General features: G+C 36.5%; 1 protein-coding gene across 2 annotated transcripts in view; it reads left to right on the top strand.

The window, feature by feature from the left end:
• The window catches only part of KLHL1 (kelch like family member 1), a 200,487-nt gene that overhangs the window by 70,913 nt on the left and 116,850 nt on the right, over positions 1 to 12,724 (top strand). For both annotated transcript variants that reach the window (XM_013128792.2, XM_005148106.2), the window contains one exon: positions 10,356 to 10,552. In XM_013128792.2, the coding sequence (XP_012984246.1) occupies positions 10,356 to 10,552 (197 nt within the window). The remainder of the gene's footprint in view (positions 1 to 10,355; positions 10,553 to 12,724) is intronic.

Genomic DNA, 12,724 nt, shown 5'->3' with positions numbered 1-12,724 from the left:
TATCAGACCAGATCATAAATGCATTCACTCAGAGACTTGCCAGTAATATATGATAGTAGATATTTGATAAAATGATATGAATAGTCATGATTTGTCTGGCAGAGCATCAAGCCCTGATGCAGACTTGGTAAGAGCTGCCCCTAAGTGAAGGCAGCTGTCCATCTAAGAGTAGTAATAGGAAGACAGAAAATTAGACTGTCAGATCCCACTGATTTAAAGATAGTATAAGGTATTAAAGTTTCTGAGAAGATTCAATGTGACTAATTGTAAACTTAGTGTAATGGATGTACTTTGAACCCACAATTTGTTTAAAGCTGAAAAAAAAGAGATGTATTAAAATATATACTATAAACTCTATGCTAGATGGGCCTTGATTTTCTTTTAAATTTAAATATATGTGCAAGGATTATAACTGAAGAACTTAATTTTGTGAATAAAATTGAAAAGATAGTATCTGCATCTTGTTTTATCTGAAATAAGCATAAAGTTTTCTAATTAAATAAGCTAAACTGTAAAGTAATTACAAGTTGTATAATTCAAATTATAGCTATATATATAAAAGTGTGATGTAAGTTTATTGCTAAAATGCTACCTCAAAATTATGTTTTGTTTTATACTTTGCATACATTCACAGGGTAAGTCCAAAGGTTTTTGTGAAGGATGTATTTGATAAAAAATGTGCCACTTCAATACAAGGTACAGCTTTAATCTGTTCACACTTTGCTTCATTTGACTGGTTTACTCAAATAAACAATGTATGTTTCATCTGTGGTTGAACTATAACTTAAGAGAAAACAAAGCTTCCTCTTTTGCATGTCTCTTAAATGTTTCATGTGAACCAGCTGAGGAAATCTGAAGCCAAAACTTACATACAAAGGCTATACACAAAGTACATTTCATTTTTCAAGCAGCAAGATAAGTGATAGCAGAAAATCTAGGACTGAGATTCCAGTGCCCTGGGATACATGGATATTTATTCTTTGATCTTTGCAGAGTTCAAGATAACCTCATTTTCTTAGGTAATGCCTCTTACTTGATCCTAAAACTTGGGTTTTCATTATTTGCAATTATGCTTTAATGTTTTAGATAGAACTGGAATTAGAGTTTGCGTTTCTGGCCTTTCCTGCCATTGGTGACTCCGGGAGCCTTCCTTTGAAGTTACAAAAGAGCTGTGAAGTTACTATAGATTTTCTCATACTGCATTAGGCTATCTAATTAGTATGCATTCCCAACAGTGATCAGAAGAATAGCCTTATGCTTTCATGCTGTTAATGAAACTGAAAAAGCAAAAGTCAGTTAACTAATAGAAACCAAAGAGTCCTTAATTTATTTATGCACATCTGGGTCAAAAAACAGGAAAAAGAATGTGGATCATACATGGAAGAGTTTCAAGCACTCTGTATAGCTTTTAATTAGATTTTATATAGGAGATTCTTTAATTAAAGTACTGTCAAGTACCTTTTCTGTCAGTGTTATATCTGATACCACACACAGAGCAGACAGCAAGCATGTAGCAAGGAAGGAAATGCCTTTAAGCACAAGGACATTTAGGGTCCTTCAGAACAGAAATTTTATTAATGAACTATCCCAGGGAGTTTTGTTTATAAGTTTTGGGTTGGTTCTGGTTTGTTTTTTTCATTGCTGAAACTTGGTTGCCTATAAGAATAAACAGTGAGAATGATTCTTATTGTGGTTTTAGCCTGTGCAAATCCATAGTGTTCATACAGTCCATGGGTTATTGCAGCCATGGGACCATTCTTCAGTGTGCGGTTTGAATATGACTACTGTGGTTTGGAGGTTTAGTATATATCAGGAAATTTCAGTGCAGTTAGTCTCCATGTTAGAAGGAAGCCCCAGGCAAGCTTAACTTTATAGATAAAAGGCTTTATGCGCATTACTGAAGGCATCAGCTCAAACAGTCAATCCGGGCTCTTAGGTGGTTGTAACCAATTTACAGTGTTTCAGGCTACTCCCTCCCCTCTGGGAGATATTGATCACATTGAGAACTGGAGTGAGCCCTGACAGTCTGCATATCATGAAGGTCTTTGCCTCCAGCTCGTAATAAATTGAGTAAGTTCAGAAGTTGTTTGTTCTGTGGTATCATATTAGAACCCCCTGTGAACATCTCTATCTAGCATTTTTAGCAGGAGACTATTGCCTGCTGCTGTCCCTTGTACTTGATGGCTGACTTTGCAGTTTCACAGAATTGATGGCTTGGCTTCAAGAGCAAAGATTTTGGGAAGGACTTTAACCACGCTTACTTGAAGTACGATGACCAAGGGCAAGTGGAATATGCAAATCTGGTTTGAAAAGGGTGCTTTGGCAATCAGGGGGTGTTTGACCAGGACTGTCATCTCCTGAGTAATCTCGAGCTACCCATGCGCTGGTCCACTCACATGCAAGGTTGGATCTGCAGCTTCCCATGCACCTTGTCATCTACCGATTCGACCCTCACCTGTCCATACAAACAAGTGAGAGCAAGTCCTTCCAGCCTGAGCAGTGGATTCTTTAGGTGAGGTGCAGCTTGTGCAGAACTGGCCTCACCCTTTACACTTGAGGTTTAACTGCCAGGCCTAGCGAGCTAGGACAGTGACAGCAAAGTCCGCAGGTCATAGGTTTTATAAGAGTGTCCTTCTCTTCGATGGAAGACCATACAAGGCTGGACTGAGCTCCATCTGCCCGGGTTTGAAGATAGGAGTTTTTCTTCTCCTGTGTTCTGAGCAAGACTTGTCATTTCCTGGGTCAGTCTCAAGCGGCTGCTATCATGAGCCCACTAAGGTGCTGGCAGTGCTGCGGTATCGCTACATCTAGGCGGAATTCTGACTTAGAGGCATTCAGTCATAAGCCCGTAGATAGTAGCTTCACGCCAGTGGCTCCTCAGCCAAGCGCATGCACCATGGGTCTGAACCTGTGGTTCCTCTTGTACTGATCAGGATTACTATCACAACAACACAATATCAGTAGGGTAAAACTAACTTGTCTTGCGATGGTCTAAACCCAGCTCATGTTCCCTATTAGTGGGTGAACAATCCAATGCTTGGTGAATTCTGCTTCACAATGATAGGAAGAACCGACATCAACGGATCAAAAAGCGACGTTGCTATGAACGCTTGGCCGCCACAAGCCAGTTATCCCAGCGACAGGGATGTGGTAACTTTTCTGACACCTCCTGCTTAAAACCCAAAACGCCAGAAGGATCGTGAGGCCCTGATTTCACAGACTGTATTCATAATGAAAATCAAGATCAAGCGAGCTTTTGCCCTTCTGCTCCATGGGAGGTTTCCGTCCTCCCTGAGCTCGCCTTAGGACACCTGCGTTACCCTTTGACAGGTGGTACCACCCCAGTCAAACTCCCCACCTGCTGCTGTCCCCAGAGAGGGTTGTGCTTGAAGCCAGAAGCGAGAGCCCACCTTGGCGCTCGCCCCCGCTGCCTCACTGGGTAAGTGAAAAAATGATCAGAGTCACTGCCATTCACTTCAAATGGGAGAACAGTTGTTCCAGGAGCTTTGAGATGACTGATAAAGGACGAATTAAGGTAATTTAATTGACCTGGAAGACTTTGTTAAAGACTGTGTAACAGAGAGTACAGAAAAATTGTCATAAATCATACCAAATCAATGTAGACTTTGAATAGCTTAACTTCCAGATGTGGAAGATCCTCTGTGAAGTTCTCTACCAGAAGCAGATACTTGTTATAAACTCCTCCTTAGGTGTCCATACTGTTGCAGTTACCCAGAGAAGCTTTTATTTTTTTTTTTTAATCAGGGTTGCTCCTGTTTAGTAAGTGGGAAGGTGGTAGTGATATCACGAACTGTCCACAGTTTGTGGATTGATTACACTTCCATTGTGTAGTACTGCATTGATTACACTTCCAAGGTCATATGTACCTTTGCTCAGGTGACATTTGTCACTAGTGCTGGAGCAATTGACAAGATTCATATCCTATTCCTCATTAAGTTTTATTTATGTATCAGCTAAACCTTAGTGCAACACCAAGGATTATTCCTGGATTAAATTATCAGATATACTGTCCCTGTGTACAATGCAAGAATCTTCCAAATTTCCTCACTTTAACTGTAGGACTAGACTATCATCCTCCATCTGTGGGTATCAGCCTGCTTGGAATCAGATACTTTCCTACACCAAATGTCTTTCTGATCCTAAAACAAGCTATGGGATTTTATGTAATTCAAGTCTGCGCAAAACTTCTTTATAGGTTCATCTAGTTTAACAAACTGCAAAGACTGCCTGTCTCTCTTTTTTGAGCAGTCCCTGCTCCAAGGAGCTTGGGTCCAGCTGGAGTAGGTGTTTCCCATTCCTGTCACTGAAATGCTAAGTCCTTGCTCATTTCTGGAAATAAGCAATAAAACAAACTGTTACTGCTCCTACTTCTACCCAGGAAAAGAAAAGAAAGCAAAAAATTCAGGAGAATCACCATGGCAGTTTGTGAAAGACGTCTTCACCTTTCAAACATTGCTCTGCTCTTGTTCTTGCATTATAAAATTCCCTTTCTGTTCTGTGACTGTGGCACAGCAACTGTAATGAAATGTACCCACTGAACAGGATGTGACTGTACTATTCACTTTCACCAGGAGTGTAATTCAGCCCAAAGGAAAGCAGTTTTCATTAGGCTGCAAGGTGGAATCATAAGCAAAAGTCTTTTGTGAGCAATAAACAACTCTTTGTAACTTCTTGTTCTTTAAGCATGAGTAAGAACTTCTCAGTGCTACCCTAGTACAAGCTGCCAAATCATCACCTGAGAAGCTGAGAAGCTTGTTCTGGCAGAGGTGAGTATTCCTGCTTCTGAGCTAGCTTCAGATGTGGAGAATAAAATACTTCTCCTTAGACCCAAAAGCTGAGCTCCTTTGTCCTTGAGACAATTCATTTTAAGTCCCCTGTGTGAGAGAGTTAAAATAAGCTGTCCTTTTCAACTGATTTTTATCCACAGGGGATTAAAAAAGAGATCCTGAATGAACAGAAAATCACTCTGTTCCAATCAGATGACTTGCTTTAGAGTTGAGGGGGATTGAAGTTGGGGAAAAAAGATTCCACTGGGAAAAAAAATAGTTTTCCTAGTTGAGTCATATGGTTTAACTTGTTCTTTATTTCTGGTGGCTGATACCAAAATGGCTGCCAAAAAATCAAGTGATTCATCAACAGCCTCAAGTAAACACGCCTCTCAGTCATGCATACTTTTGGGCTTAGTTTGTGTTTGGTTTAAGTTTTGGCTGCTAGCATGTAAGATGAGTAGTCTAGTAGTAGGGAATGGGCTGATACTAAGTTTATCCCTGAATTTAAATTGCATTATCTGTTTGTGTAAGAGACTACTCCTTTTTAGGGGTAGTATTTTTTTGTTTATTTGAATATCCTGTCATTACCTGGAGTTGAAAATATCAGAGAGAATTATAATCAGAATTGGACCCAAAGAGTATTTTAAGGATGTGAATCATTTCCAGTGATTTCATTACCTGAAACCTCTTGATTCCTATGATTCCAGTTCTGCATATTTGGGAGCAGATGACATCAATTCTTATCAGCAAATACAAATATTGACAGTGTCTCATTAGGTCAAATGAAGGTGCTCCTTTTATAGTTAAAAGCAAGAAATAGCTGCTCTTAGAGAGTGAGTCATCTCATTCTAAAATAGGTACAAGGCAGATATAACTGCTCTAACACCTCATATTGCTCTCCATTAACGGTAAATCTCAAATCGTTAGCTCGGGTGACTACCTGGCAGATATCTAAGATTTGGCAAGATACTAATACGCAATGTGAAAAAGGTCTACTATAACAATATGAAGCATAGCACCTTTTTTATATGCTTTTTCTAGTCTTCACTGGAAGTTGATGCAGTTTCTTCTTGTAAACTTAATTACAAGCAATTAATCCACTGTGCAAAATTTGAATAAATATTATCTTGATACTGCTTACCGCTTTTATTTAAAAAAAAAAAAGAAAAAAACTAATAGAACTAATAGAGAAGCTATGCTCCTACAACCAGTTAGCCTATGGAAACAACTCCATTCAGAAACTCTTCAGAACTGCAACACAAGATCATGTGTCATGTGTCATGATTGAGACATGTGAAATTGAAAGGTTAAAAACATAAATCTCTGATCAAAATTAATTCTCACTTTAGTTTCTAATTTCTTGATAATTCCCATGATGTCACTGATGCACCCTTACTCACAACTGTCTTAAGAATGTTAAATAATCTTGCTATAAATTGGTAAAAGTGTATTTACAAGACAGAAAAAAAATACTGTTCATGTAAGGTAAAATGATATTACCATATCTTATGGATCTGGGTTAAAAATTGTTGCTTATGCCCAGAGCAAGTGAGTGGTCCCACCATATTTGTAATGATACCTATTGCTCAATAGCTGTGGAAGGCTGATTGCTGTGATGCACACTGAACTTAATAACATCATGCAAAAGTGGTCAAAGATGCAGTGACTCTCCGTAGACAAAATTAATTGTAACAGTGTAGCCTAAGGAGTATAAGAAAGATTAAAATCAAAAGATAAGTTTAAAAATAAATAAATAAAAAGAATCCCCAGATTGTCCCTTGGAAAAACCATTTAGCAGAAAAGTAAAGATATCAGAGAATTTTTATATATCTGTTTCAGATTTTGTAATGCGATAATAAAATTTATTTATTCTTTATAAGGATTTATCCTAAAGACAGGCATTTTATTTTCTGCATAGTAATGCACATAAAATTTGTCACAAATAGAACTGGAGTTTAGAATAATAATTAGAATCCATTAAAGTTCTTTTCATTGTGCTGTTTTGTTGGGTTTTTTTTTTCATCCCAATTAATCTAATAGAAAATGAGATTTTAAACTTTGGTTAATTTGTTTTGCTCAGACTGAAGTACTTGTGTAAGCTCCTTGTTGCATAAAAATGTGAGGAGGAAGTGAATTCAAAAAGCAGTAGTATCAATGTCTCCTTGGATATTCCATTAAACATCTTTAAGTAGATGCTTGGATGTTCTAATTGTCAATATGAAACTGTATGAAGAGTTGACACTAAATACTGAGCCTCTTAATGTTTTTTTTTTTTTAACTTTGACCCTGATAAACACTGGATATCCCAGATGAATTTACATTAAAATATCATAGCACTCTATTGAAAAAGCAAATGCAGACCATGTGAAGAAATTTACGAAAGTGTCGTGACGTTTAAAACTGAAGATAAATTAGACCTGCAAACCGTTTGGATAGGTTAGATACTTACCTCTCATTGAAGCTAATGCTTTATAAAAACAGGATCTTTAAAAGTGATATCTTATGTTTATACAGAAAAAAGGGGGACAAGCCCAACCAACCAAAGACAAACATTAACACAACAAAAAAAGTAGGATAAGGCAGTACTGAAAGAAAGGAGTATAGTACACTTTAACTCAAGCTAAGTGTAACTTTCTAGCTCTTACACTAGATATAGTTAGTAAATTAGTGCTTCTGAATTTAGCTAAAAAATGCCAAGTTACAATGTATTTATACCCCAGATATCTCAGAAGCCATTGTATGTTTACTCAACTAATACGTAAGGGGCAAACTTGTTCACACTCTTCCATAAAAATGTGAAGGATCTCCTTCAAAATGGTCATGTTGGTTACATAAAGAAATACATCATTTATAAAACACGTAATAATTTTTATTGATTTAAAGTTATTTTAATCCTTTTAGTTCCCAAGAAGTACCCTTCTAGTAGTAGTTTTCCTAAAAGTTAACAGAAAATATCTTCAATATGAAATAAATAGATTGATGTGGCTTCAACTGTTTCCTTTGTTTTTTTCCTGAAAGGCATAAGCAATTAAGCAATAAAAAGCCAAACTGTGACATTGCCACCTTTCATCATAAAGGGTGGTGATTCTTTCAGTGTTTATGTCATTATGCAGACGTTATCTGGATCAGGTTGTAGGTCCAGAGTCTTCTTTCAGCTTGTTGAAAAATAAGAATGCAAGAATAATAAGAATATAAGCACATAAGAAAAGAATATTTTAAACTTCATTTTTCTAATTTTGTTTTTGTCAGCACATTTCTCTGTCCATCTAATTTTCGTAGCTGTTCTGCAAATTTTTCAGTTTTCATCCTTCTGGCACTGGGATGATCAATTTTAGCCTGAAAACATCTTTTGCTAGCTTCCACATGACACAGTGGATCTGTATTCTAGATGCCCCTCTACTCTGCTCTTGTGAGACCTCACTTGGAGTATTGTGTGCAGTTCTGGTGCCCTCAACATAAAAAAGACATGGAACTGTTGGAACAAGTCCAGAGGAGGGCCACGAGAATGATCAGGGGACTGGAAGCACCTCCCTATACTGAAGACAGGCTGAGAAAGTTGGGGCTGTTCAGCCTGGAGAAGAGAAGGCTGCGTGGAGACCTCATAGCAGCCTTCCAGTATCTGAAGGGGGCCTACAGGGATGCTGGAGGGGACCATTCATTAGGAACTGTAGTGATAGGACAAGGGGATAATGGGTTGAAACTTAAACAGCAGAGGTTTAGATTGGATATAAGGAAGAAATTCTTTCCTGTTAGGGTGGTGAGGTACTGGAATGGGTTGTCCAGGGAGGTTGTGAATTCTCCATCCATGGCAGTGTTCAAGGCCAGGTTGGAAGAGGCCTTGGGTGATATGGTTTAGTGTGAGGTGTCCCTGCCCATGACAGGGATGTTGGACCTAGATGATCCTTAAGATCCTTTCCAACCCTAACTATTCTATGATTCTATGGTTCTATAATGAGAAGTTGTTACCTGCAAGCATGTAGCACATGTGGGAACATCATTAAGAAACATATGGATCACCCAAGAATCAGCTGCTGAGTGTGCCTTCTGACCATATTACATAAACACATGATGGATAGAAATTAGGAGCAAAAGTCAGATGATGTAAAAAGAAATACACGTGACACTAATAGAAACATAGAAATAAGCAGAGGAAAGTCACTGAAATTATGCTGTGTGCTTGATCTGATTGATGCTCTGACCTTTGCAAAAGGATGTTTTATATCTAAATCCAGTAAAGAACAACTTTCCAGCTTCCATCTTAAAAGTCCCAGGTACAGTGAAAGAAGGAGAAAAGATCAGCTCTTCAGTATTAATGGTTATTGTATTTTGGGCTGGTATTGCAGTATTAAGCAGCTTTCCCTTTCAAAGGAATTCTATTGTAATGTTGAGGATTTCAGAACTCCTCGGTGCCATGTAGTAGATCTGTTAAGATTTGTAGATTTCTCTTTATGTGACAATAAATAGAAAAAACAACAGGTGATTGGGGAAAAGAGTGACTTTATCTAACGGTTGAACTATATTACTTTGAACAGAAAGATCAATATGCACTTAATCCTCCTGTAGATTAAAATTATTTTTTTCCAAGTGCAGCAAAATAAAATCATGTTAGTTTCTTACAATTTATATTATGTTTCAATATTTTAATTTCATATTTTTTCCAGTTCTCCAAGATGACTTTGAGCTCTCTAAGTTAGTTTTTTAAATTATTAATGTAAGAAAGTTATAAGAGATACTAATGTAAACCCCCACATTTAAAAATAATCTTTGAAGGGGGGGAGCATTGATGGCAAAATGACACTTATTTCTCACTAAAAGAGATATTTTTTAATTTGATCTATTTTACCTTTTATTCATTTAAATTTATCAGTCTGAAAGTTAAAAAGCATGTCTTGTGAAATTAAAAAATTAAGTTAAATATAAATATTAAAGTAAGATAAATATTATGCATCCATATATGTTTTTTATCTAATATGAAGTCTTGTAGAAGATCTATATACTATGAGACACCCACCTTATGTTGCTCAGATAAAATTAATCCCAAAGTCACATTACAAATGACCAACACAAAATTTGAAGATTTTTAACCCCTATTTTGAAGATATTTTAATGATTTTAGTCATACTAAGATAGACAGTTGTTTAGTTCTTTGCAGAGAGATGGTTGCAGATTTTGCTCTACCACTAAAGAGAATGCCAGTTTTATCACTAGTTTCAGTGTGTGTATGGAGGGGAAATCACAGACTGATTGATACTGAGATGCTTACTTAGATGTTAGTCTGAGTTTAAAAATACAGCATTCCTAAGTCTTCTTTTCATTTCCACACTTTACAGTCTATTTTTTTATCCTTATGCAGTTGAATTAATAGTAGTTTCAAAAGAAATATTTCTAATACTGTAATGTTCAGGTTCCTGAAGTGTCCAGTCAGAGAGACTAATCCTCCTTCTTTTCATTTTTTCTGTAGAGTTTTTTAAATAGAGCTTGGATTATTTATAAAAAAATCTTTTCATATTCCATGTTTTGTAAATAGCAAATAAATAAGTTTGCATCCTTTTTGTTTTTTTTCAGGCTGCCTGGAATTGAAAGAAGATACCATTGAAAATCTTCTGGCAGCTGCCTGTCTCCTCCAGCTCCCACAAGTAGTAGAGGTTTGCTGCCATTTTCTAATGAAGCTTTTGCACCCATCCAACTGTTTGGGAATACGAGCATTTGCTGATGCACAAGGATGTACAGAGCTTATGAAGGTGGCTCACAACTACACCATGGTAAGGCAGTGATCTTGTGAATCTGCTGTGTCTTCTGTAAGTAAAAATACATTGTTAGTTTTTGGCTTGAAATCATTCTATATTGTAGTGGAACTTTATTTCAAAAGTGGCTCTTTTGAAACCTACAGTAGTGGGGATTCCTTTTAATGTCAGTGAAATTATGAAGAGTTGTAATTAATAAGTGCTGATGTAACTACAGTTACATTTGCAAACAGGCACACCATTCATGCTTTCTCCTTGCTAGTGATAAAAATAATCACATCTATTCATTATGCCATTACAGTATTCTTTTTGTACGTGGTTAAACTTCCAACCCAGTGAAAACATAATCCCAAAAATTAAGCTTTGTAGTGAATGATATTTAGGCATAGGCATTGTGTTATTGCATTTAGGTGTGAAGCACTTCACATCTATTTGGTTTACTGTTTGTGTTAAAGGGTGTGGATGGCCAGTTGTGAGTCGGGGAGGGGCGCCTTGTTGCCTTTCTTGACTCCAACACTCTCAATCAGAAGGAATCTACATAAGAGAAAAGTAATTATTTTTTCTACATGCATGCATAACCAATAAAAGCTTCTGCAGTGCAAGGAAGATATCCTGAAGAGTGTGCTAGAAGACTCACAAGCAGAGACCTTGTAATATGAAGAAAGGGTAGGCAAGTATTGAGCAGAATAAAGAGCAGATACATAGTCTCTGGGATGACAGAAAGCATTTTTTTTTCCTTCAGGAAAATAGTGTGCACTGTGACAACAGCAAATGTAAAGCAGGGCAAGGGGGAATTTGTTAACAAACTCCACCTGTCTTATGCAAAGGATTTGGGGGTAAATCCTGTTTATAAAATGAATGGGGAAATCCTTGTACTTTAAAAGCTCTCATGCTTACATGAGCACTTCAAGGCCCTTGCTTTAAAGCTTTTCAGGGTGCTTTCTTTGAGTTGCAAGTGACATATATAAAATTTTGGCTGTGTGAATCCTCTTCCAAGGTGTCATTGCAAAAGGCTGTTTGTTGTGATATGACTATCTGAATAGTGAGTTCTAGGATGCTAATCATCATAATACATTTTTTTAATAGAATATGAATAAGCAAGCTAAATGGAATAGATACACATGTCCCCATAAAAAAGAAAAACTGAGGGTAGTGACTGAAATTATATGCCTTTCATCTTGTTCTTCGCATTGTCAAAAGTATCTACTCTGCATTAAGCACCAGAAATACATTTTGGCCCCATTTTATGTCTCTTAAATACTGTAGGCAAGTATTGTCAAAACAATAGTAATAATGACTATTATAATATCTTATTATATTTTTATTATTGTTATTAATATTAATATTATTCTAACCATAATGCTATAAAGAAATACAGCAAGGCCTGACCAGAAGTAATGGTGCTGTACCCTAAATTTTTTTTTATATAAAACATCTCAAAGAAACACTAATTCTGCATTGGTGGGAATGGAGAGCAAGACAGTTTTTCAAATAATTTTGTAAAAATAAATTTATAGATATGTTAAATGCTACAGAATGTGCAATAATTCCGAGATGTGACTCAAGTTAAGTGTCATCTTGGAATAATCTTGCTTCTTAGTTAATTACATAGGTGAAATTAAAACTTATTCCTAAAAAGAAAGGCTAATTTTCAGCTGAGGTACTGCAATCATAGGATAAGTCTCTGATTGTACCTAGGAAATGTCTTGCAGCTTCCCTCCACCAATTACTTTTGTGTCTTCACAGCATTTTAATGACAGTCAATACATTTTTATAAAAATGGTTTGCTTCATTGGATCTCCATGAATGTTTTAATTTTAATTTTCCAAAAGCATTTTTCTTGCCTAGTGTCAGACTTGATTTTTTGCAAGTTGTAAAGTTAATTAAAAATAAATAAATATTATACGTAAAAATACATATACAAAATCAGTTTGCTTTGTGATTTCACATAACCTGTTACGAGAGGAAGACATTTGAGCTTGGCAATTTTGTTGTATTAAAGAAGAAATAGCTGCTAAAGGGCAGATCACTTAATTCAAGAATCCTGTTGACTTCAGGAGATAGTTAATTTCCAATGCATTTTCTGTCGCATTAAATAACTTCAGTTTCCTACAACCATGAAAGCTGTGGAAGCCATGAATACAAATTTTCATTTGCATAGTTGACACAGGTATGAACAGACTTAATTCA

The sequence above is a fragment of the Melopsittacus undulatus genome, chromosome 2 (assembly GCF_012275295.1).
Source record: "Melopsittacus undulatus isolate bMelUnd1 chromosome 2, bMelUnd1.mat.Z, whole genome shotgun sequence".
NCBI classification, from domain to species: domain Eukaryota; kingdom Metazoa; phylum Chordata; class Aves; order Psittaciformes; family Psittaculidae; genus Melopsittacus; species Melopsittacus undulatus.
This window is presented reverse-complemented; position numbering and strand designations above follow the sequence as displayed.